Source organism: Lepisma saccharinum, chromosome 16 (assembly GCF_977018435.1).
Source record: "Lepisma saccharinum chromosome 16, izLepSacc3.1, whole genome shotgun sequence".
NCBI lineage: Eukaryota > Metazoa > Arthropoda > Insecta > Zygentoma > Lepismatidae > Lepisma > Lepisma saccharinum.
This window is the reverse complement of record NC_139244.1, coordinates 14,152,790-14,176,445: the sequence shown is the minus strand read 5'-3', so window position 1 is coordinate 14,176,445 and position 23,656 is coordinate 14,152,790. Positions and strand designations below refer to the sequence as shown.

At 37.3% G+C, this 23,656-nt stretch overlaps 2 protein-coding genes across 4 annotated transcripts in view; one reads left to right on the top strand and one right to left on the bottom strand.

The window, feature by feature from the left end:
* Window positions 1-18,962, top strand: part of LOC145999925 (1,5-anhydro-D-fructose reductase-like) — a 35,416-nt gene extending 16,454 nt beyond the window's left edge. For all 3 annotated transcript variants that reach the window (XM_083137211.1, XM_083137210.1, XM_083137209.1), the window contains 4 exons: window positions 3,749-3,999; window positions 6,529-6,691; window positions 8,969-9,066; window positions 18,742-18,962. In XM_083137211.1, the coding sequence (XP_082993337.1) occupies window positions 3,749-3,999; window positions 6,529-6,691; window positions 8,969-9,066; window positions 18,742-18,772 (543 nt within the window). In that variant the 3' untranslated portion in view covers window positions 18,773-18,962. The remainder of the gene's footprint in view (window positions 1-3,748; window positions 4,000-6,528; window positions 6,692-8,968; window positions 9,067-18,741) is intronic.
* Window positions 18,963-21,205: 2,243 nt separating this feature from the next.
* Mcm5 (Minichromosome maintenance 5) overlaps window positions 21,206-23,656 on the bottom strand; it is a 51,771-nt gene continuing 49,320 nt past the window's right edge. The window contains exon 15 of the mRNA XM_083137731.1: window positions 21,206-22,166. Within this exon, the coding sequence (XP_082993857.1) occupies window positions 22,065-22,166 (102 nt within the window). The 3' untranslated portion in view covers window positions 21,206-22,064. The remainder of the gene's footprint in view (window positions 22,167-23,656) is intronic.

The following is a 23,656-nucleotide window of genomic DNA, read 5'->3' as shown; positions in this document are numbered from 1 at the left end:
AATGGGGAGGGCAACTGCCCTTCCCCACACACACCCCCTAATCGTCACCACTGCACATGGTCATTGAAGGGCTTGAACCCAGGACATTTAGGCAACATGCTCTGCCACAAAACTGGCTACATGTTACAAGAAAATGCAAAAAGTAACTTAGTGACTTCTGGAGTAATCGAGTTTGAAATAATAATAAGTACTAATTTTAAAACTTCATATTTCACTAATTTCCAAATACTGCTAACCTGTTCATAACAATTCTATATATCAATTAGTAACACACACATTCATTCTAGACAAACCTAATTTGATGTACATCAAAAATTTTCCTTACGCGTCAGTCCACAAATGTGTAGGGTCAAAGTGGTTTGCAATAAGGACTGCTGTAGTTTGCACATGTGAATTAACTTCGTATGTCATCTTGCCTCATATTTTACATTAATCAGAAGCTCCATTCTAGTAATACTGGAATAAATTCACTCTATATTGTAAGGATGGACCGATATGATATTTTTCCAAAATTGATAATATGTACTGATATTTTACCAATCCCATATAAAATTGAAATGTTCCTTGAAGAACGTGAATTGTTCATTAACCTCCTAAATTAATGTATATTACCAGGTGGCTTCAATGGGTTTTACCAATGAAAATTGCATATTTAAGTTTTTACTTTCCAACACGGACATGTAAAATATATATTCATAAAAATAACAGTGACAGAAGTCTACCCTAGATGACATGCTATTCATAGATTCATATTGGACTGGTAAAATTATTGATAAACCAATATGCCTATAATCAGGGGTGCCCATCCCCCCAAGGCCTATGATGCACTCCCCCCAAAATGGGTAGAACAATTCCCCCCCTTTATGCTGAATCATTTGCTCAAATTATTTTCTTCAGACAAAATTTCTGGAACAGTGTAACACAGATATATTTAAGCATTTATATTTAATATATTTGTGTTTACTTTAGGTATTGTTTACAATGTAGATAATTAGCCTACATGTATATTGTATATTACTTTGACATCGATTGAAATAAAATTTTACACATGACGTTGTTGCAGCAAGCTTATTGATAATTTCCTCAATTGGCTCCACTTTAAAAATATCGGACTCGTAGGATGGAATTAAGGTAGACATTAACCACTCATCCGCCATACATGAACGTAGTCGGTTTTTAATGGCTCTAATTACACTCATTGTGCACTCTGCAGAGCAATTTGTCAACTTATTTTATATAATACCTTCAAATTTGAAAAGGTCGAAAACTGGACAATAACATGGTATGGTTTAAGAAATCCATTCTTAACCCATTTCTGTAGATCCATAACTTATTCAGAACCCATCATGTCATGTGTACCTGAACTTTCTAACTTTCTCAATCCGATCTTCCCCATCGCTATTAACCACAAGGTAGAAAAGCGACATTAAATAACTCAATATTAATGATGTTTTCCATTGCAAGGCTTCAGAAACACTTTACAATCAAACCATGTGAACAGGAAGGGTAGCATAAAAAAACTTCTAAAATAATTACCTGTCATGTTTCTCGTGGCTCATCTCATTAGGTTGATTTTGTTAACCTGGTCCCGAACCTGAACCTGCTCATCATTGGTGTAATTTTTCCAAGACCCACTTCCAAATTTAACTTCCACAGTTTTGTACTTTATGGGAAGATTATTTTTAGTTTTATATACATGTTTAAGTTCACAGTGTTTTTTCCACTTATCCTGGCGATGAATGGTATTACATGTGTACTCCACACACATGTATTTGAACGGTCTTGTAAGACTCTTTGGAATGAATGTTTCCCTTTCAATTTACATAGTCAATAAAAGTAAGCTTTAGACAAAAAAAACCTGACAGTATTATACAATTATCCAGTCAGTCGTAGCACAGGAACACAACAAGCGCACAGTATTTTCCTTGCTGCGACTGGGTTCCAAAACTAGTGGAGCAAAGTGCCCAAACTGGGGGGGGGGACAGTTTACTTTTCCTTAGTACATTAGATTTAGCATAGTGCAGGGGCAAAAAAAGGGGTGGCAATTCACACATGCCCTCTCCCCCCCAATCTCCGCCACTGCAAGCGAAACAAATCGTGCCTGAAATCATCCAACACTAAGACTGAAGTCTGCAGTGTCCGAAAAACACCAAACATTGTTTACTACTGGTCGAGATGCCAACAGTCGAAAGGTGCATAACATTTGAAACCTTTCATTGCAAGAAGAACAGTTCATTCATGTCTCCTAACATAAACATACAAAACTACCTCGGCTCACTGCCATTGTTAATGTGCTGAACCTTATTTTTAACATTTTGTCTGCTAGAATATGGGAGCAGCACATCTGACCCCCACCCCACCCCACGGTGCGAAATGATTTAAGACTGGTGGGGGGAGAAAGATCTTAATATACAAACTCCCTCCCCACAAACATACATATAAATTATACGATATACATATTTATAATGTTACTAAAAGTAAAAATAAAATTCTAAATTAAAAATATATTATTATTATTAATTACCCAAAAATCAATTATTATAAAGTAGCAAACTATGTCCTTTACTTACTGGTTAAAAATGTTAATAAATTATGAAATAGTTGAAGTGGTTTTATTATGTGTAATTTTTTATTAAGTGTTTGCTTTATGTTAATATAAATCAATTAGATTTCATAGTTATTATTGTTTTGCATTCTTGTTTTACTTTTATTGTGCGTATTGATGTTGTTGTGTTAATGATCTCTTGAGAAGCATTGAACACTCACAACTACACTAATTGTGTACGTATTCCATATTATTCTTAGTACAGTATATTTGAAATTAAAAGTAATTGCTTATCTTTTGCTTGTTTTAACAAAAACTCTCCCCCCCTAAAAAATTTTTTGGCGATTTTTGAGGCCAAGATTGTTGGTGGGGGGAAATCACCCATCCAAAGGATTTCGCACCCTGTCCCCCTTATTTCAAACTGATTCTAAAGGCATAAGCGGTGATGCTTCATTTCAACCCCATCGCCGCGATTAGCCACAGGTAGGTGGAGAAACTGTACATAATAACCATAACTAAAAATCAATAGCAAATCAATCAATCTCCCCATTTTTGTGTGAAAATATGTAGAAGTGGCAGCTAAACTATAAAATTTTGTCCCCTCCAAAAATTCCCATGACGCAGGTGCATCATGAATTCCCCCTGTGAGCACCCCTGTCAATAATGGAAACCAATGAATCTGTTACATCCCTCCATTACTGTCATTTGGAAATGTATATACAGTAGAGCGTCGATTATCCGAACGTCGGTCAACCGAACGACCGCTTAACCGAACTGTGTACTCGCTCACTTTCAGATATCTGTAATGAAAAAAGTACGTGACTTAGCTGCTCGTAAGCGTGTAGGCTTGCTTAGACAGACCAAAATAAAGGATTTTTTTAAACGTTAATTTTGTGTACTGTGTGTATTGTTCATGCAAAATGCGTATGTAATATGTACATATTTTTGTTTAATAAACTGTACCACATACTATATATTCCTACTAAAGTTGCCTTTGTACGTTACTTTGTAATACATACTTAAAGAGATGCCTGTTTTTATGAATAAATTTACTGTACAGTACTTCTTTTTGGCAAATAAACATGTACAGTTCGATTATCCGAACACCCATGTCCCCCAATTACTTCGGATAATCGACGCTCTACTGTAGTTGTCATTTGTGATTCAAACTTTAACAAGAAAAATATTCTTTTTTCTCTCTAGGCAATGGAAGAACAAGTAAAGGCAGGCCGTACCAAATCGATTGGGCTCTCAAATTTCAACAGCTCCCAAATAGAACGAGTAACAAAAGATGCAGAACTACCGGTTTCAAATCTCCAGATCGAGCTCCATGCTTTTCACCAACAGAAGGATCTTCAAAATGTATGCAAACGCTTGGGAATTCCGATCTGCGCATACTCACCTTTGGGATCACCAAATTCTCTACCTCACTTTGAAAAGAAGTATGGCTACAAGTGAGTAACATCCAATTGCGAATATATTGATTGGTCATTAATGGCATAAGGGTGTATGGATAAAATTTTCTCAAGTATGTTTCTGTAAGTCCGCGCACCTGTGACCGTGCCATCTAAAGCATCATGCTTTGGGCTCCAGCTACGGGACACATGCAGGATCGAGTTTCCTGGGGTAAGTGTAACTTTTCTCCTGAGATTTCGGCCAGTGAGCACCCACCATTGTGAGAAAATTGGGAAGCTAGGAATGAGTAGCGTAACTCAGTAACGAAATCCTACAATGACGACTGGGGGTTCGTTGTGCTGACCACAAGTCTGGTTGGATGATCTCACACCTGGAGTGAGTGAGTCAGAGTAGAATCAGGTGGGAGTGAGGCCACCAGTCCGTAGATAGGTCCGAGCCCTCAATTGGCTGTTGCGCCACGGGTTATTGTTATGTTTCTATAAATTAAGGGTCATAGGTAAAAAACAGCAAGTTAATTTTCTGTCGTCAGCAAAGAAGTGGTGTCATTTTTCTGGAGTTTGAATGAGATTGACTTACCTGCTTTTTCCCTGACCCTTCAAATATTGGGCAACTTTTTTTGTGCGGATAAAGACAAAAGGAAAAGTTCATCAAGTCATGTAGTCAAATGCTAACATACAATGTTTAAAGTGGCATGCAGTTCCAGCACTAAATATTTGTCATTTTTATATCAAATTGGTAAATACTATGAATTTGAATTTTGAATTTAAAATTTTGGGAGCGTCAGCACTTAGGCTATTTTGCTCCCGTCACATTATACGGGGGCCAGCCCCTTATCATTACAAATAACAACTCTAGCGTTGCATTACTAAAAATGTTAAAATGTTCTGACTTCTGTTAAAAGCTGAGGCCGTAAAACGGGCACTCAGCACACACAAGGACAACAAACAGGACAACACACACAAAATTATACTGGCCATAGTGCCAGTCGCCAGAGCCTCGTTAGTCTTTAGTCCAGGGTGCACTACGTGGAAGTGAGGTTGACTTTTGGGCGCCTACGTGGAAGGTCGCCCCCTTACACCCCGGTAAATACTATGAGTATTAGTGAAGATTTCATATCAGTGCAACTGTAGTGTTCATAGTAGTAATGTAAAAAAGTTAGCAGAGAGATGGGAAATTAAAAAAAAAATCCTAACTTTTGAAACAGGAAACATTCAGGATTTCACACACTGAAGATTGAGATTACAATTTATGGAATGAAAATTTATTTTCAACACTTATAGGGCAGAAGAATTCTAGAACTAAGCAAACAACCATTAATGATAATTTCTCGAAACCAGCAGTGGCTAAAGTTATTTATTGGGTAGGGTCATTTACCTATCAAACCATAGTAGTATTGCAGTAATTCATTTACAGCAGGTTGCATGTAGTCATATTTTTTTTAAGTGAAAATATTTCATCAATTAATAATTGCATATATTACTCCTCACATAAATTACAAAAAAGGATTGAAGTGTTTAAACACATTAGCCCAGTCTTGTTCGCTGCACTTTTTGACACACTGTGCAGTGCAGTTGTATCCAGTGTCAGGGTGGTGCAAGGAAATGACATTCAACCAACTAGATGGAAACTGGTGTTCAAGTTCAGAAGATTCAACAAATGCCTGTCTGCTGCTTTAAACGGTAATTTGATTAGTTAATACTCACCACGTGATCATACACCACACATACACTGGTCCGGAAGGTAGTGCAAATGGTGCAGACACCAAATACACTACTTGACTCCAAATCAAAGAACTAGAACGACTCTGTGTATATAAAAATGTATGTATGTATGTTTGTTCTGGCATAACTCTCGAACGTCTGGGGCAATTTCAACGAAAGTTGGTACACGTATGACTTACAATCTGGAAAGAAATACTGTGGGGGTAAGAGACCTCTGGCACCCCTAAGGTTGGGGGTGGGAAGGGGGTGACATGTAAAAATAATCGAAAACTACCAATATTAGTGTGGAATCCATAGCTTTCGGGGTCGCTAAGATGAATAGTGACACTCCCAATGCCGTTCAATTTATTTATACTTGCTCCTGAAGGTGAAACGAAAAATGTCGTTTATAAGCAAATTTTGAGTTAAATTAATATTATAGTGAATTTGTAGAAGATTTTACTTTATAATTTGTACACTGTATTTACACTTTTAAATACATGTAAATAAAATTAGTTACATTTTACACAATAGTTAGAATTCATTATTTTCCTGTCTAATAGAATATTGGGATAAACAAACACCCGGGCAATGCCAGGTAATCACCTAGTATTATATATACAAAATATACACACAGCAAAAGCAGGCTGCGATTCTATCTAGTTCTGTGTATGTCTTGACCAGATGAGAGATGTAAATAGTTGTACAGTTCACTTTTAAAAATGCTTTTATATTATTCTCAAGGAAGATGTGTAAAACATAATTATGTATTCTTGGTTGATGTCATATTATGATGGGAACACATTATCTTGCATGCACACTATTGAATAAGTATTATGTAACTCAATATTTATGTTTCACTTCCAGATCGGAACAATGTGTAGATCTGCTGAATCATCCCGCTGTGATGGAAATAGCAAAGGATCATGGGAAATCTCCAGCCCAGATTCTTCTGAGACACCATGTTCAAAACAACATAATTGTTATTCCTAAAAGTGTTACTCCATCCAGGATAATTGTTAACTTTGAGGTAATTACTTAAAATTTGGTACTCCTCATTTTAGGAAAATCCCTCCTCCTCTTACACACACCTTAATGAAAAGGCAAATCCAGCACCCAAAATTTCGAGTCTGCATCTGATTTGCAGTAAAATCGTAGGTCTGGCATGGATTCAATCCACACTGCTGGAAAAAATAAATTTGTTCGCCTGCACATGAGATTGAAGGATTTGGTGTTTTAAGTACACTTATCGGGACTGGACCTATAGTTTAAAGTGGGATCCGAACCACTATGTGCCTCCACCGGGTATCGAACCCAGGAACCCTTGATTGCAAGGCGTCGACGCTACCACTGCGCCATTCGGGAGGCATGCCTGCACATGAGAGAAGAGGCACTCACCTGAAAGATGTTGCTGGAATAACTATAAGTACTAGAGTGCTACATCGCAACCTTCTTGCTCGATCGTCTCATAGTTCGAAAGCATGCAGCTAGATGGCTTACGGAATTGAGTTTCTTCCAGTCGAGCGTATAATGCTTGAACAGGCAAGAGATCGGTATTCGCTCAAAACCAAATACATACCATAAAATGTATGTAGTAGCAGTGGGCCTTCAAATATGAATCGTGAAGTGATAGACACAGTGAAATGGAAACTAAAGTTGGAAGGAACCAGGCAACGTCAAAGTCGATGGTGTTTCAAAGGCAACAGATCCCGTTGCAGTAGCACTGGCAAAGGTGATTCCACGCAGGTAAAACAGCGATAGCAAAAAATCAGGAGAGGCCAGGCCGGCTCGGTAGCTAAGTGGTTAGAGCAATGTCAAGGCATGCCAGAGACCCGGGATTGAGTCCTGCATTTTTCGCTGAAAATTTCTACGTAGTACATCATCTGTGTGTGCCTTCTACAACTGCTATATATATATCTACTGATTTTCGTTGCTATAGCAACATCAGAATTCCAAATATTACATCAATTATACAGCATTTTGCGCAAATGAATAACTTAAAACATAACTAACGTTGGACAAAGTAAAAGTTAGAAAGTGACTTGTCTAATATGAAATTAATAATTTTAATAAACATATATTCATATTGTGCAGATCCATGGGACCGTCACAAGAACCAGTCACTAATATTCAGAGTATTAAAAAAGAAAATACTGGCACATGGCATAATGAAACTTATGCCGCCCTCAAAATTTTCTCACCTCCCTTCCACCAGCCCCAGCCACTTTCCTCTAGTGCCCTGTAGTGCCACAATAAAGAAAGAATTTTAATATATTGCTTCATTACCAGTTTTATGTATGGTAGGCAATCTGGACTGCATGTACAGTTTAAATGCAATCGGAACCACCACTGAAACATACTTCTGCTGTGAATTAAACCAGGAACCCTTTGATATAAGGCAATGGCTTGTACTATTTTATTGGAACCAAGAACATTTTCACCATGTTTAGCAGTTAACACATTGAATCCCTTGTTCGTGCTATGCGCAAGCATCCTGAATATCACGAGTGTCCCATGCACGTGCATGGTACGGGCAATATCACTTGAATGTTCGGAGTTACGATGCTGGGCCATGCACGTGCAGAATGTTCCTGGGAGTTCTTTTGGTATGCCTCTGCATTGTACTGTACCCTGGTGGTGAAATTTTGAACAGTCTTCTCATTAAATGGAAAGCACATCCATTTCATTGATTGCAGTACTACGCCTATATTTTTAGTGCTTTATCATCACACACTTTATCATCATATGGGGGCAGGGAAGGCTCAAGCTCTCCTTCCTGGCTAATGGAATATAGTATGCTAACATTACTTTTTATGTTGATGACAGGATCCATTTCAGTACACCCTACATATGGAATCTTGAAGAGCCCCCTGCTCCCGAGAAAACTCCTATGGGCACCCATGCACTTGACCAATGTGTTTACTTGAAATATCGAAAGAAATGGAAAACTTATTTGTTTACTTGCACACCGCCTGTGTTTAATACTAAGGGTAGATATGTTTAGTATTAGAAATATGTGACTTTTTCATTATATGAAAAACAAGGACTATGTTGAACAACTCTAGCACACGCAAGAACACACAGATTCTAATTGTTTCTTTTATATCGTGTAGGCAAATAAATTGCCTTTATTTTGATATATAACACATGTATAGTAAGACCAAAATATAAATTAATTCAGATTGTTGAAAATCACATAAAATGCCCTGGTTTCTGAGTTATTGCCAATTTAAATACCCTGGGATTCAATGTATTAATGCTCCCCACGATATACATAAATGAGTTTGTATTTCTTCTTGCATTATAGATATTTGACTTTGAACTGACTCAGGAACAGATGGACCAGCTGAATGCTTTGGACCAAGGAGGTAAAGTAAGAATATTCGACTTCAAATTCTGGAAAGGGTAAGTGATTTTTCATCTTTCCAGTGATGTTATCTGGTTTACCACCAGTTAACCAACTTTTTTCTTTTTTAATATTATATGTATGTATGTGTGTGTGTGCGCCCGTCTGGCGAACCTCACCGACAGCATAGTGGCAATGTCGTGGCCTTGTAATCAAGGGGTTCAGAGTCCGATACCCAGTGGAGGCTCATAGTGCTTCGGGCTCCACTTTTAACTGTAGGTCCAGTCCTGATTAACCTTTCTGTGCATAAAATGGATTGACTAACTGGCCGGCCCCAATGGCACAGTGGTAGTAAGCACATCGTGCTATGACGCCAGGGGTCCCGTGTAGGGTAGGGGGCAACTGTGATGAAATTTTAAATGGAAACCTCCATTTTGTATTGTCGAATCGGAAAGAGGACTTCATTCCGTGTCCAACGAGTTATCAACCATCCTCCTAGCTCAATTGGGAACGGATATATGGAGATTTTAAATTTTCGACCCCCCCCCCCCAAAGGACGTATTTCTGCCCCTAATTGAGCTAGAGTGAAAGCGATTGCAGATTCCAAATATGCACGTCAAGACCTTTCAATAGAGTATATGGAAGGGGGAGGGGGTGTCTACGATCACATGCAGATTCCAAATCTGCAATCGCTTTCACTCTAGCTCAATTAGGGGCAGAAATACATCCCTTTGATTTTTTTTTTCTTTTTTCAAAAATTTAAAATTGCCATATCTCCGTTCCTAATTGAGCTAGGATGGTCGATAGCTCGTTGGACTCGGAATGAAGTCCTCCTTCCGATTCTACAATACAAAATGGGGGTTTCCATTTAAAATTTCACAGTTGCCCCCTGCCCACTCCCACGATGTGTATTTCTCATGATATGTGACCGTTCCGGAACTTTTGGACCACACGGTATGTTGCTATTGGTGTAAAACTGTTGGTGGTTGCTCGAATGGATATAATTCTTTGTCTGGACTCAGTGCCGGAACTACAAGAAGCAAAACCCAGGGGGGGGGGGGGAGACAAGTCAGCCTTTATGGGCCCTCAGCCATGGCGGGCATAGTAGAGGTTTTGTATATGTGTATGTAAAAAATAAACATAGTTACTCGGGGGTACAGAATGGATTATAATATATACAGTTCAGGTAAAGTTAAAGTTCCCTGTGCATAAAGCACCACCATGAAGGCACATTTAGGGTATGTGGGCCCCACATATTTTCAATGTCTACCACTTTGGAGGTGATGTGACCAGCACCATGCTGCAACCACCTTTACCCTCCACCACTGGGTAGCAGTTTGTTTGAGGCTGGTGGACCCTAGAGCGGCTTGATGCGGGGACAATGCCGGAAAACTTTCGACCATAGATCATCCACCCTGAGTCTCGTTGCAGTCAGGCTAGAATTTCACGAGAAATGCAGAGGTGAAGGTTTCTTCAATCTATCTTAATCAGGAAAAAGATATCACTGCATGATTTTAACAAATGTATCATTTTCCAGGTGTGAGAAAACAGTGTCATATATATACACATCCCATCACCTTCTTCCCATTTACAATTTTTGAGTTGAATTCAATATGACCAATGTGGTTTCCTCAAAGCTTAACCTGTTGATATTGAACCCAGCCTAACTCCTTTACTTTTTATAGGGGGTGTTAAGGGACTTTTCAATCAGCCACTAGGCCCTTATGTGACTTTGTCAACATGAGATCAAGAATTTCACACACAAACACTTACATTACGTATGTACGACTTTGTTGTAACGAACAAGAGTGGGTGAGACACACACACAGAGAGGGAGGGGGGGGAGAGAGAGAGAGAGAGAGAGAGAGAGAGAGAGAGAGAGAGAGAGAGAGAGAGAGAGAGAGAGAGAGAGTGTGTGTGTGTGTGTGTGTCGTCCAACATCTGTTTTTGTTTTACTTACATGCCTGTATTGGTGTTTTATTTCTAACTAATTAATATATGATAAATAATACAAACTTTTCAGAATGCTCCACTCCATCTTTCCACCTCCTTTCTAGTCCAGTCAATGAAGGACACAAAAAGGCCAATGTAGGGAATAATTCCGTAAAAGCTGAATTTTGGTCCGTTATTAGAACACTACTAATAGTACAAAATCCCAAAAGTCCAAGCCCCCCCCCCAAATATCAATTTCGCAGACATTCAGCTATTAACCTATATCTCCGTAACCAATGGTCGTAGGCAAGTAATCTTTTTTTTAGTCTTAATCTTCATTAGTTGGTCTACAAAACATATTCTGTTTAATTTTTCGATAATCTTGGTGCTTTTGCATAATTTAAAAAATAATCTTCAAAAAGTGATTTTTTTCTAGTACTTTTTGAAGTTTTTACCTTGTAACTTTTGAACAAATTAAATGACAAAAAAATGTTTCGAATAAAAGTTGTAGCCTAATGTATAAGCTTTAAAATGATATCAGTTTTAATATCTTTTAATGAAAGATCGGCCATAAAATGTCTCCCAATGGAGGACAGCACCAAAAAAGTCTCTCTTTATCACAGTCCGGAATCAATGACTTTTTTATTTAAGCAGGAAACTTTGTAGAATCAATTGTTATACCAGTTAAGACATATTCAGTCGATTATCCAATCGCCATCTGCATGCTGATGGCCACCATCTTGAAGAGAGTCCGCTATTTTGGATATTTTTGATTTGATATATCTCTGGAATGGTAGCACCTGTCAACTTCAAGATTTTTCAGAAATGCTCCAAATAGTGTAAACTTTCATAATATATCAATAAATCTATTTTTGAAAAATGACAATAGCGGTCTTGTAGAAAAACTCACTATAATACTTTATGTGAATAACTCAGAGTTAAAAGTCTTAATCATTCTCGAACCATACAATAGTATTGTATATTTGGTAACGTTACGAAATGTTTGTTAGAAGACTTTAGACGAACTAAACACTTAAAATACTATTTTTTTTTGTATTTATAAATTTACCTCAAATAAAATTTTTAAGAGAAATACAAGATATATATATAACCCAATTTGATTTCTCAAAATATGAATGAAAGAAAAAGACATTTTAATACGAAAATAGTGAAAATTAGAAAATATTTTGCTATGAATTTTTCATAAGTTCGTTTCCCATCTTTGATCAGATCTCAAAATCGTAACCTTCACATTCACATAATGTAGTGGAGGCAAGATTTTCCATTCAACACATAAACAAAGATCGAATCTGTTGCCACGCACATGTCTCTTTTGAGGTTAGCAGAAAAAGAACGTGGCAGCAGACACTACCCAAAAAGGCCGAGAAAGCCCAGTTCACTTGGTGCGTATTTTATGATTTATCTCTAGTTATCAGCAGCAAATACTTACATACACAGTGCGGCAATTTGAAATAGGGACTTTTTTTTTTTTTGCTCTGTAGGTGGCGCCACTGTGCAAGCATTCTGTGGTGCGAACAAGTAACGGGTAACTCATGAACAATCCACGCAGAGCTCGTTGACCTTGAGCGACATTGCCGCTTGTGGCGTTGTTGAATGTGGGCACGTGTCGTGAAAGTGCATCGTGATTTCAACATGGAACAAAGAGCAAACAAAGTTTTGTGTGCTCTTGGGTAAAACTGCTGCGGAAACGTTTCACATGTTGTAGCAAGTCTATAGGGACAATTGTTTACCCTGTACGCATGTATTTGAATCTCTCAGGCATTTCAGTCAAGGACTGGAGCCAATTGAACACGACGAGGATCCAGGTGTAGCAGGGCTGGTGAGGACACCAAAATTGGTTGAGAGAGTGAGGACAATTATTACTGAAGACTGAAATTTCAGACAGACTGTTACTGCTGCATTTTATCTTGAGGTACTGTATCGTTTCATGCAAGGAATAACACGTGTGAGGCCCGAGTATCAGGATGATGGCAGCTGGCATCTGCTTCATGACAGTGCCCTAAGTCACAAGACTGTGATTGCGAATAACTTTTTGGCCCTAAATCGACTCTGTGTGTTGTCACAACCTGCCTACTCACCAGATATGGCCTCGTGTGATTATTTTTTATTTCCTTAACCAAAATCTGCACTGAAAGGTTTCTACTTTCATGATGTACCAACAAACAAGAAGGCTACGACATGGATTTTTTACAGCGTTACACAAAACAAATTCAAGCAATGCTTCCATGCACTGGTAGGCATTGCTCTACGATGTGTGGATGCAGGAGGGTCCTACTTTGAATGATCCCTGGTAAGTAACTTTCTATGAAGACTTGTTTATTTTATACAGCACTAGTCTCGATTTCAAATTGCCGCACTGTGTACATTGTCAGCCATTGACGTATCATAGGACCTCTGTCGCTCTGTACTCCTCCATCAGAAATCAGCAGAGCTGGGTTGACAACAAAGGCACTTACAAAGATACCAACCCTATAGCTGTAAGTACTGGAGGTTCTTTCATGATACAGACATTTTATTATTCTAACATCCTCATGTTGACAAAAATGGATCACAATAACCCATTCTAACCATGTTAAAACGAGTAAAAACGATTGGGATATTTTCCAATAACTACACATTTCCAGATGGCCTTAAGCTCAAAACACATTTCTCTTCATGAACTTTTATCCTCTTGCATAACATCTATGAAACAAAATTTAAAATTAACAAAAAAGATCAACAAAAAAGACAGTAATTTTTGCCCGTAGTATTGTATGGATGTGAAACTTGGTCCATTGCATTAAAAGAGGAACATAAATGAAGAGTATTTGAACATAAAATCTTTAGAAAAATATTTGGACCTAAAAGGGATGAGGAGACAGGTGAGTGAAGATGGTTACATAATTTAGAATTGTATAATTTGTATTCATGTCCAGATACGTATTATTAGAATAATTAAATCAAGAGGACTTAGGTGGGCAGTTCACGTGGCGCAAATTGGAGAGGAAGGAAGAGTTTACAGGATTCCTGTTGGGAAACTTGATGGTAAGAGACCTGTAGGAAGGCCAAGACAAAGATGGAAGGATAACATTGAGATCGACCCAAAGGAAATCAGTCAGGATGGAGAAGATTGGATTGATTTTGCCCAGGATATGGACAGATGAAAGGCTTGTGTTGCTGCAGCCATCAACCTTCGGGTTTAGAAATGCTAGAAAGTGAGCGAGTTACTTAAGCTGAGTACCTTTCAGCCTTCAAGATCTGATGAATTAAGAACTTGCAAGTAAAGAAACCTCCTGTTGCTGACATGTTATGAACTAGATGAGTTGATAGCAATGGGTGGATACCCAAACTTCAACCCATTCACGTGATGTAACAGCACTGCTGTTTTTGTTTCTTAATGACTAAATAAGTCGTAATGATGTAACATGAGTTTGAGGTCACTCAAAAAACTGTAAATCTTCTGAAAGCACTAAAAAACCTTTGCATATTGATATTGAATATACGTACCGTACATATACATGTATTCAAAATATCGAACTGGGTTCATTGTTTCCCGGTTAGCCACAACTATATGAAGACCGATAAGAGTCTCATCATGATGGGAGGCTCCACCTTGAAATGACTGCCTTAAAATGCATGGCGGTGTTCTTACTGGAGGAGCCTAGATATAAACTCTGGAGCAAATCAAAATTCCTTCTTATTTGGTACAAGGGATTCACTTAGTAAAGCTTGACATGTGAGGAAAACAGCATGTGCCCATTAGACTACAACGTATGTACTCTACAAACTGCATAAGGATGTATACCTTGTCAATTGTAACACAGAACCTGACTGAGGATATCTCAATATGAAAAACTAGTGCATGAAAGAACTAAAAAAGCTCAAAACTCTCAATGTAACAACTTAAATTGAGAGAGAACTTCACATTGTTCACCTGGGAAAGAGCCTTCGTAACTTATTTTCATACATCAAAAGTTTGTGCAATCTGCAGTGAGTTTTTCCGCTCAAGACCATTACAACCAAGCACAGAGTATTATACTCTGTTCCGGGAATCTATGGAGTAAGCGAACAAAAGTAAGTCTCTGCCCAAGAGGGGCTCGAACAATGAAATTTTGCCACGAAAAGAGATTGCGTGGACGGGCAAAAAGGACTGCAGTTACCAGCTGTTTGCATCAGCGTGTACTGCTTTGCTCGCTTTCTCCCCTTCTTTTATGTTATGCACGGGATTGCTCCAGACATTCCCAGGATAGAGTGTAGGTGTTTGGTGTTGAATGGGAAATCTTGTCTGTATTATATTATCCGTGAAGCATTTGAATTAAAAACCTGATCAAAAAGAAAACAGACATGAGAAATTTATAACAAAATATTTTGTAAAACAAATATCAGTATTTTCGTATAACAAATTACAATGAATGCCTTTTCTTTCAAATAATAAAACAATGGAATTTCAATTACTTCTACTTCCAGAAATCAAATTGGGTTGTACATAAATTGAATCTCTTAAAAATTTTATTTAAGGTAAATTTATAAATACAAAAAATAGTATTTTAAGGGTTCAGTTCATCTAAAGTCTTCTTTGTAACGTTACCAAATATACAATACTATTGTATGGTTCAAGAATTATTAAGACTTTTAACTCTGAGTTATTCACATAAAGTATTATAGTGAGTTTTTCTACAAGACCACTATTTTCATTTTTTTAAAATAGATTTATTGATATATTATGAAAGTTTAGACTATTTGGAGTATTTCTGAAAAATCTTGAAGTTGACAGGTGCCACCGTTCCCAAGATATATCAAATCAAAAATATCCAATATGGCGGACTCTCTTCAAGATGGCGACCATCAGCACACTAATGGCGATTGACTACTCGACTGAACATGTCTTAACTGGTATAACAATTGATTCTACCAAGTCTCATGCTTTTATCGAAAAGACTTAACTGCCGGGCTGTGATAAAGAAAGACTTTTTTGGTGCTGTCCTCCATTTGGAGACACATTTTATGGTGCATCTTTCATTAAAATATATTAAAACTGATATAGTTTTAAAGCTTATAAATTAGGCTACAACTTTTATTCAAAACATTTTTTTGTCATTTAATTTGTTCAAAAGTTACAAGGCAAAAACTTCAGAAAGTACTAGAAAAAATTTACTTTTTGAAGATTATTTTTTAAATTATGGCAAAAACACAATTATCAAAAAATTAAGCAGCATACATTTTATAGAACATGTAATGAGGATTGAGACTAAAAAAAGTTACCTGCCTACGAGCATTCGTTACGGAGATATAGGTCAATAACAGTCAGCGAAACTGATGTTTGGGGGGGGGGGGAGGAGGTGCTGGGGGAAGCATCGTGAGGAGGGGCGGGGACTTTTGGGATTCTGCACTACCAGTTGTGTTCTAACTGACCAAAATTCAGCTTTTACGGAATTATTCCCGACATGAAATCCTTATTGACTGGGCTATTCCTAGTCCCAGTAAACATACTGTGGCAGATAGGAAATTGCAAAGTGAGATTCTTATTAATCGAGGTGGACAGTTGCAGGATTCAACAAAACAAGTACTTACTTTCCTACTTTGACTGGTAACACTCCAGCTTTACAAAACCTACAAGTTGAAATATGTCCGTTAATTTTCCATGTCTTATTATGGTCGGTACCAGTTACCATGCACTATTCATGCTTGGAGCACACATGACTGTTACATTCACAGATTGTGTGTTTGACCATCACTTCTTGATTTTTTTTTCCTTTTTACAAGATTGTTTCACAAGGTTAAACTCTGAGGCAATTAGAGATGGGCCGATACCAATAAAGTACCGAAATAAAATTTACCGATACCGATCCGATATAAAATTCCAAATGGTCCTTGAAGACCTGAGTTGTCCATTGACCTCCTTAATAAATGTGTGTTTCGAGGCAAGTGCAGTGCAAAAGATGTTGCATATTTACTTTTTTAAAAAGTAGGGCATGGAGATTATCAATAGAAATTACAACAAAATCGTAGAATTTTGCACTAAACTATACAATATTTATAAATATATTGGATCGACAATTTTACCGATAAACACTGCCTATATCAGCCAATACCAATTAATCTGTCCCATCTCTAGTTATTATATATTATATTAATTATAAACAACATATTCTTTCTTATTACAAACAATGACATTTCGAACTTATTGGTATCATCCAATTTAACAGTGGAATTGAAAAAAAAATCCAGTGCAATGAATTATATGCATTGCAACTCAGGGCTCAAAAAGTGAACTAGCAAGGAATATGTGAAAATATCCCAGCATTTGTTACTCATATTTGAAAAAAAAATACGTAATCGTACATACTTTTTGTCTCTCCTGTTCTATTCTTTTTAAATCTTACACCCAATGAAGAAAATGCAATTTAATAATTGGAAACATTTTTCTTGTTAGGGCATATTTGTGGAAATTTTAGGTCATAAAAATCTTACCCCTACTAATAAGCAATATTTTATTGATCTGCTTCCATGAAAAATGTGGATGGGCTTTGCTTTGAAAACAAAACTGTTTATTTATAAATTTACTTGACAAAACCATGGTAAATGTATTATATCTTTAAATTCATAAAAACTGATATGCCTACATCAGAAGATACCACAGAGTATTGACAAATCTGTCATGTTCCTAATTGCGAATCAATGGTACTGAATCACTGTACTGGTCTCATCTTTAACCTTTATTGGGTGTGACGATACCAACAAGAATTCTAATTGAAATAAGAATATGCATTTTCTGGTATTAAATAGTGAATTTAATGTTTTTAGGCATATAACAGTATGTTAAAAACTCCATTATCATTATTATACAAGGAACATTTAAAAAAAATTGATTACTCAATGATATGTCCATTGTTTGTCACTGGTAGCAAAAATTAATAATGGATTCAGATAATGGCTTTTTCCCACCTCTGCACATGACATGTTGTAGTTTCACAGATTGATGTGTGGCGGCAGCACTATGCTGACTGTAGCCATATTGAGTAGTGCGCTCTACGATACATTCTCATGAAAAGAACACATCAAAATTCAAAGTTGCACATGAAAGAAATGCTGTTGAGTGTCTCAGAGAATTTGTTCAAGCTTGGGGTGATGAGGCACTCACAGTGGTTAAGTGGTTTGCCATATTGATTTGCCAAGACCGCGAAAGTTCCAATAAGCACCCAGCAACATTAAAATGGTGCTTCTTGTTACCTATGCAGTTTTCCTTTGTCACACACTACTAAGTTTCTGGATAATTACCTTCATCCAAATATTCGTTGGAAATGTCCAACTATTTAATGGAAACCACCAACACCTCTGGTACCATTTTGCAAATTCATTGGGGTAACTGCTTGAGCAGTGGGTTTGTGGATGTTAAGGCACATCCCTATAGTCTAGACGTCAGTTCTTGTGACTGACTTGTTTCACAAGCTACTAGATCCCCTACGAGGACATCCTTTCAATACCATCGTTGACATAGTGCAGGAGGCCTTATGATGGTCTTTCAGTTAAATATGGAAAAAAGATTCTACTGACGGCATGAGGAAACTACCAGAAATTTGGCAACATGTGTTACACTCTACCAGAGACTATTACGAAGGGATTTAGTGAGCACGTCCTCCACAATTATACAAGTAGGCAGTTATGAACATGTAATCATTTTTATTTTTAAATGATCCTCATATTTGAACTTTGCTCTGAAGAACTTTTCTCTTATTTATCCTGACAGCAAATTATGATTTGTAACTTATTGTTCATAATTATTATTGTATTCTTTGTTGCAGTGTGGAGAACCACCCGGAATACCCATTTTGAATTGATCTGCACCAAATAAAATTAAACAAAATAGGCTGTGCATGGACCAGGAAATTTGTTCCAGTTAAAATGTTGAAGCTTTTGAAAAAAAAACGTTCAGGCTCAAGTTAAATATGCTTTTTAAAAAAATCCACCATTCAGTTACATCTGTTATTTTATTTTTTGCTCTAAAATAAAGTTAGTTTACTTAAAATAAGTTTTCTGTGATATTTTCCCAAAAATCTATTGTGCACATTATCTCCTGGAAAATGATGTAGGAAATACTGTTTTTACCCTTCTGTCTAAAGGATAGCATAAGTACTCTAAATGATTAATACTAGAGCAATTGAATTCGTTACAGGTGGAATAAGTTATGGCACACAAAGGGAATACAGTAAAAGGTAAAGTTCCCTGTGCCATGAAGACACATTTAGGGGATGTGGGGGTAGGACTCTACACATTCTTGATCTTGGCCATTTTGGAGGTGAGGTGCACCATGATCTGACTGGCTTTATCCCTCAGGTACCCATTCATTTGAGGTTGAGTGAGCCCCAGAGCCACTTTATGCAGGGACAAGGCCAGAAAAATTCCGACCTTAGATCACCCACCCTAGGAAACGCACGTGGGTCTCCCACATGGCAGTCAGACACCCAACCGACTAGACCACAGCAGCTCTGAAACCTCAAATTTACATTTTTAGGGAGACAAGGTGAAAACTTAAAATGTGGGAAACTAATTGCGGAACGTTAAATCGGGGTTGCACTGTATTGTAACTTACTGAAAAGTTATGTGAAATACCACGGATCAAACCTGGGTCCTTGGATATCATCGAGTTACCTAACCAAATTCTGGCCTTCCCACAATTTCCACAATGTGCATCTCTGTATAACTTTTGAATTGGATGGACATTGTAAACTTACAGAGTTGTAAGTTGTGTGAAATCATGGAGAGGCCATAAGTTGTTTTGGTAACTTTGTGGTAAAGCATTGGCATGGAATGCCAAAGACCCAGGTTCAATTCCTGGTCGAGCCCCAGTTTACACAACTTTGCAGCAAGTTTTGACTGATACTGTGCAAGAACTGCTGATGTTTGCTTTGGAAAGAGCACCCTCCCCAAAAAAAATTGCAGCATGTAACTTGGCTTAACAGTTACGTGCTTTTTAGTCTAATCCTGGTAAGCTCAAATACCATTTAATTTCCTTGGCATTTCCATGGTTTTTTTAAATTTTTAAAGTACCCTGGGAATCTAGTCCCATGTGGCATGATGATAAAATCTTTAAACTAGGGTCGAGTTAATACTAATGCCGGAGTATCAGTAGTATCACTATCTGAAAGCATTTGTTAGAATTTATTCTGATGCAAGCCAATATTTTTCTGGAGTGCAGGTGTTTCAAGGATCTGCAAAACACCTGTGTGATGCCTTTGCACCTTATACGTAATTATCCTGGAAATTAGGCAAAATGCATATTTTTCATTACTCTTGCAGCTGGATTGGGGGTAGAAATACATGTTTCGCAATTAAATATTGCAAATATTGAATATTTTAAAGCAAAAACTCTAGTTCAAGTATTACATTGAGGAAGAGTATTGGCACTGGTATCTGTTCACAATGGAATTGGCTCAGTCCCACTTTAATCACTACAAAAAGTTATGGAAGTATTTCTAAGACACAATGATTAAATTTGATGTGGCAGACAATATACAGAGAAATGAAACTCAGAAGATGTAATTTGAAAGCTGTGTCATATAACACATTAGTTGAACTAAATTCAATTATGTCACAATGCCAAGAAAAGGTGCACGACACCCACTGCATCTTTATCACAACAAAAGGCAAGCAATTCATAACATATTCTACAATATTCGAAGTCTTAGCTGTTCAGCAGGTATGATGGCATTATACATTGGTATCACACATTTGAAGAAAAAAGAACCACCATTAAGCCCAAGTCCGCAAATATTAGAAAACACGTGGCAAGAATTAGGCACTCAGTATGAACTAAGCAGAGTTCACACAGATATGTAGGAGATTAGAAACATATTTAAAAAAAATATAATCTCTGTCTTCTTGACTTCATATTATATTACAATCCCCTCCCCCAACTATAGATATATAAAATTTAACCCAATGTCTACCAAATGTACCCTTTCAACAAATTACACTAACCATGGACTACAGTATATTATTATGCATGCACTGTTTTTAGAGCAAACACACAGAAAGTTATACAAAACATTATTTTATTTAATATAAGAGTAAAAAAATGTATGTACATGATCACCTATAAATCTATTGTCATCTAAATGTTGTACTGGTTTGCATTCAACTCTCTCCTGTACATTCAAAAATTAAACTAAGTTTGAATTAATTATACTCTTTTACACTTGTGTGTGTAGCCTTCCTCCATGTAAAAAGATATGAGCAAAACGAAGCAAAAAAAAAAAATTCAGGTTAATTTCAATAAATGATCAATTCGTTCTTGGCGTAAATTATCCACAAATTTGAATTACATTTTTATCTGGTTATTTAGGGTTGTATGTGGGGGAGGAGGGGACAGATACCATGCATACAACTTACAAATTCATCATATACCAAACGATAAGTAATATGGAGAGAAGGGATCAACGAGTACAAAATGCTGATGACTTCAGCCAATAATACCCTATTATGACCAAATTGAGGCTTTTTGGAGATTGCAACAGGAAAGGATCAGTGATAGTTCAAGGAATGCAAAGTTGTTGTTAAGAACAAGATTGAAGTGTATGCTCCCTTAGCGAACGGAACTGAAAGACGGCAGACTGCATGAACTTGGCTGAATGTAGATTTCGATCACAAACCCCAGCTGACCGTTACAATGTAGCTTTATTGCATAAAATGTAGAATCTAGGAATGTAAGATCAGAGTTCCACACTATCTGAATTAACCAGATCTAGCAAGAAACAAAGCCATAAAAATCCTTCTGGGTTGAACAAAGTTTTCCTTTCCTGGTTTTTGTAACATGATACGGTCAGAAAATTCATTTTCAAAACCTCTGGTCACATTGGTTCTGAAAATGTTTATATCCTATACTGTACTGGGAATAATTACTGGTTAATGTGCTGTTCAGCTACTAAATACATCTTGTGCTTTAAGGGGAAAAAATTGAAATAAAGAAAGCAGGGGGGATGCAAGAAATAAGTAACAGTTCACAACTTCTCCCTGTCATGGTGAATAATTCGGCAAACACAGTAAAGGATTATAAATGGAAGATGAGTTGAATACAACCAAACAACCTGATGTCTAATTTCACTGATGAAATTCTGAGAACATTCTCTTATGACAACCTATACAACAATTTACGTTGCATCCGATGCTGAAGTTCACCACGGCGGATCATGGTGTGGATCACCTTGTAGATGGCACGTTCAGGGTATTTCTGTAAGGCAAAGAAAATGGTTCCAAAATATCTAATCATAATATCAGGAACAATAATAGTCGTGTGAAAATCTTACATTTACTTACTATTACAGTACGCTAAAACTTATTTATCCTACTTGAACACAAAGTATCTGATCTACTTTCTGACAGGTATCGTCTAGTACACTGATAATAAAAATTCAAACCAAGAAATTCTGATATCAAGTTTAAAAGCAGGAGTTTCTAGCACTTAATCAAAATTCTTTGCTTTAACAAATCAGCATAAGCTGATTATCCTACAATTTTCACTAATGCTGATGCTGAGTTACTCTGCACTCTATTGGTTTTGGCAAATTTATACATAATGGATGGCGCATTTGCAAAAATGCTGATCTGATATTTCTACACAGTGCAGCCCATATATATAATTAGAGGCACATATTTTTGGTAAATAAAAAAGCAAAATTTCGGTACAAAAACTGAGTCAATTTCAGGTTCAAAAGCGGTAAATAAAATAAAATATCGGTGTTATAGCGGTGAAAAATTGGATGAAAAGTGGTATACGAGGTTTGGCTAGAAAAAAACCGGATTGATGTTGCTATTGGCAAACAACGAATGCGCGAAGGTTGAGCAATGCATGATTCTATACTACCATACCCTGCCTACAGAATGACTAATTGCCCTGGGTGCAGGCCTCTCAGTTTCGCTGTGGCACTTGGACAAAGCGGAACGTGCATCTGTGCTTAGTCGGAAAAATGCTGAGTATTAAAATGGAACAGCGTGTCAATATGAAGTTCCTTTACAAACTGGGGAAATCTGCAACAGAAGCGTACAACATGTTAAAATCTGTGTATGGGGATGAGTGTTTATCACGCACACAAGTGTTTGAGTGGTTTAAACGGTTTAAAGAAGGACAGGAAATGATCCAAGACAACCCACGTTCAGGACGACCATGCACGTCGAAAACGGAAACAAACATTCAAAAAGTGAGTGATGTGATTCGAAAAGATCGTCAATTGACCATTAGAGCAGTTGCTGAAATCACAGGAATAGACAAAGAAAGTGTTAGACAAATTTTACACGAGAATTTGAACATGAGTAAAGTGTGTTCAAAACTCGTGCCAAGGAACCTGACATTGGAACAGAAGGAAGCTCGAGTGAACATTTGTACGGACACTTTGAAGAACATTGAAACAGACCCTACATTCTTAGAGAGTGATAACCTGTGATGAATCGTGGTTTTTCACGTACGACCCTGCCACAAAGCGCCAATCAATGCATTGGAGGACCCCGAGTTCGCCACGTCACAAGAAAGCTCGCATGAGCAAGTCCAAATTCAAAGCCATGATGATTGTCTTTTTCGACATTCGAGGCATTGTGTACGTTCATTGGGTACCCGAGGGTCAAACTGTAAACCAACATCATTACATTAATGTGCTGAAAACCCTTCGTGAGTGAGTGAGAAGACGACGACCTGATTTGTGGCAACGGAAGTCATGGATTCTGCAC